Below are 3,221 nucleotides of genomic sequence, written 5' to 3' on the forward strand. Positions count from 1 at the left end.
GTGCCCAGCTCATTCGACCTAAACGCCCACCCCCCACTACACACACACGAACAGGGGACGGAGCAGCGGCAGCGGAGGGAGGCAGGTCGCACACATCAGCCACAGAGCCCCCCGCACAGCGTTGGGGGACCGAAGTACGGACGAGAACACAAGCGAACAAGCACCAAACCCGAAACAACAACAACAACAACAACAACACCAAGAAAAGCCCCCCCCAAAAAAAATACCAAAAGACACCCCCAGACACAAAAACAAAAAGAAAAACTGCTGCAGTTGTGCATGGCTAGCCAACAGCACATTTGACGCATCCCCTTCCTTCCGCCGTGGAGTGCACACCCACATATGCGTGTGCTTGCCACGCCCACCCGCGCAGGTACAGAGAGCGGGAAGTCCGCGCGGCGCAACGTTCTGAATTTCTGTACCGATCCGCACTGTCAGCCGCCCCGCGTACGGATGGCGCAGGTCCGCCCAACCGCCCACCACCACGCCGCCCCTTCCCGTCAAACACAGAGTGGCTGAGCCACGAACTGGACACACAGCACAAACGCAAGGACATCTGTGTGTGTGTGTGTGTGTGTGTGTGTGTGTGTGTGTGTGAGAGACACACAGCACACCTGCGTCATGCGCCACACGTGTGCCTGGCGCGAAATAAGAGCCGCAGTTATCCTCAGACCACACAGTTGACGTAAGCAGGCAGCAGAGCGCATAAGTTAAGTACTAAAATAATAAACAAATAGCAATATCATCATCTACCAAGCACACACCCACGACACAGCGTACACGTGCCAGTGCGTCCCAGGAGGGTGTAGGAGGAAGCGCGATTAAAAAGAAGCACCACCCCCACCCCCACCGCCACAGCAGCAGCAGCAACGAGGAGGGGGGATGACGTAGTTGCGGAGGATTGTAAGCAACAAAAAAAAATTGCTCATCAATAAAAAAAAACAAGTCACTGATGTGGTGTGTGTGTGTGTGTGTGTGTGCCACGTGCCTCCTCTGGCAAAGACAACGCCCTGTAGGGTGAGTACACAGGCTGCAGCTGCAGGTGTTGCCGCTGCCGCGCCATTCCTTCGCTGCCAACCCACGAAAAGGGACAGAGCACGCCACACCCACAAACAACAAGAAAAACAAAACCAGCGACAAAAAAGAAAACAAATCTGTTACGTTCCTTCGTTCATTGCGCCACACCCCCTTCATGCGATACAGTTCCTTCCGTCACACCTCCACTATTGCGCGCTCAACGAGTCCCCCCCATGCCCTAAATCACTTCCATACCCGCCACCGAAAACTATCAGCCCTTCGCGCCTCTTACGCCACCGTTTGCCCGCGTCCGCAGGTTCCAGAAGTGTCACCCCGTTCCTACCTCAGAAGCAGCAGAGGCGTGCCCCGCGTTGAGCGGCGACGAGTTTCCCGTGCTTGGTGACTCCATGACTGGTCTCAAGAGGAGCAAGGATGCTATTTCTTTCCTTCGTGATGCCGAGGGCCGTAGGGCTGCTGTTGTTGTTGCTTTGTCGTGCTGGTTGCCAGAAGACCGTGAGAAGAGGGAGGGGGAGGAGAGCGAGTGTGCGGCACCACCAAACTCGAGTGCCAGCACGGCGCCAGGATCTGCTCCGAGTTGACGTCGCGGACAGCGCACAGCTCAGCGAGTGAGGGAAGAAACACAAAAGAATTACAAAATTTGAGGGGCAGGGCCAACTGAAAAAACATGGTGGAAGACAGCAGAAAACGGACAAACACAAATCCCTCTTTTGCTTCACAGCCGTTCGTCCCTTCTCCGGGAGACCCTTCCGATGTTTGTGTCGTTTTGCCTACGCTTGGAAGAGCCACCTGCCGCCGTCACCGCCGAGGGCCTGCCACAACAGCAGACGCAGCAACGGGAGGACGGAGAAGCAGAAGAAGGTGTGCGGGCGCACTCGCAACACCATACTCTTCACACCGCGCGCTGTCGCCCTTGTGCCGTCTTTGGCCGCCGTGGCGTGACACAAAAGCCAACCGCGACCAGCACAAACAAAGGTGGTAGTGGTGGTGAGCGGATGGAGAGGGGGGGATGGGAAGTCGAGGGAAGGGAGGCACACTGACGCGGCGATCGAACCCAGCCGAGCCGCATTCCACTACCTCCCAGGTGCTCCTTTCATTTCTCTCATTTTCTCGCTGCTCTCGAGCACACCATACCGAGGTCTGGCTAACACACGTAATTCCATTGCGCCCTCCTCCGGGCGAAGACAAGCGGACAAATGTAATGCAGTTGTACAACATGTAATGGGCGCTCAGGTGACGCTGCCATTACGTTCCAATACAAAAAAAATAAACGGATAGGGAACAATAAACGAAAACAAAAAAATCCAAAAAATGTAATGTTGAAAAACAATGAGCCAGAGTAAGTGCGAGACGCGGAGCGAAGAGTAATACAACATTTGTGTGGGTGCTACTAACCCTTTCAATCGCACGGATGAATGCTAACCTTTTTTTTCATTTTTCTTCACGCCTTGACTTTGGAGGCGGCAGTGAAGACCGCTTACAACGTCTGCACCCCACAAATAACCGGAAGGCGGCATTGTGGCTGCATAAGAAAAGAATCAAAACAACTTCGCGTAAAAAAGCGTGGGGTAGTTGTGGGGGGAGAGAAACAGAACATAAAATTGCGCGAGCTGCGGCAGAGACACAGTCCAAATATCGATTACACCTTCGAAAACAGCACGCACCACAAGGCCGTTGTTGGGGCATCACCTTCGTTCCTCCTCCTCCTGCTGCTGCTGGCCAGCCTCTTTTCCCGGTTTAGTGACACGGCCGTCGATGTCAATCGTATCGCAGATGCGGGCAGCGGGAATCAGGAGGAACACCAGCGGGATGTTGATGAGCGGGCAGATAAAATGTCCCACCAGCAGCAGCCACTTGACATTGCTGAAGTCGCAGCCCTTTGCGATGTCCGACTCCACGGGCCACTTGAGCTCCATCAGCAGTGAGCCGATGGTGTTCGACACAACCTGCCCGAAGTTCGAAAACCCGGCGAGGAGCGCGTACACCATGCTCTCCGACCCGCGCGGGCACAGCCGAGACAGCAGCATGATGGTCGGCATGAAGTTCAGCATGTAGCATACCTGGTAGACGATCTGATCGCCAAGCACAAACATGACGTGGTCGCTCACATGCGGTCGGTTCCACCGCTGCACAATGATGAGGTCGAATATGCTCGCCACGATCTGCACACTTGTGGTGATGATGAA

The 3,221-nt window shown here is 54.9% G+C and overlaps 1 protein-coding gene across 1 annotated transcript; it reads right to left on the bottom strand.

The window, feature by feature from the left end:
• Positions 1 to 2,720: 2,720 nt before the first annotated feature.
• Positions 2,721 to 3,128, bottom strand: DQ04_14401000 (folate/pteridine transporter; the record flags this gene model as incomplete). The annotated part of the gene is made up of 1 exon (XM_009317132.1): positions 2,721 to 3,128. The coding sequence occupies one exon, from the start codon at positions 3,126 to 3,128 to the stop codon at positions 2,721 to 2,723; it is 408 nt and encodes a 135-aa protein (XP_009315407.1).
• Positions 3,129 to 3,221: the final 93 nt, after the last annotated feature.

The sequence above is a fragment of the Trypanosoma grayi genome (genome assembly GCF_000691245.1).
Source record: "Trypanosoma grayi strain ANR4 Tgr_1440_V1, whole genome shotgun sequence".
NCBI classification, from domain to species: Eukaryota; Euglenozoa; class Kinetoplastea; order Trypanosomatida; family Trypanosomatidae; genus Trypanosoma; species Trypanosoma grayi.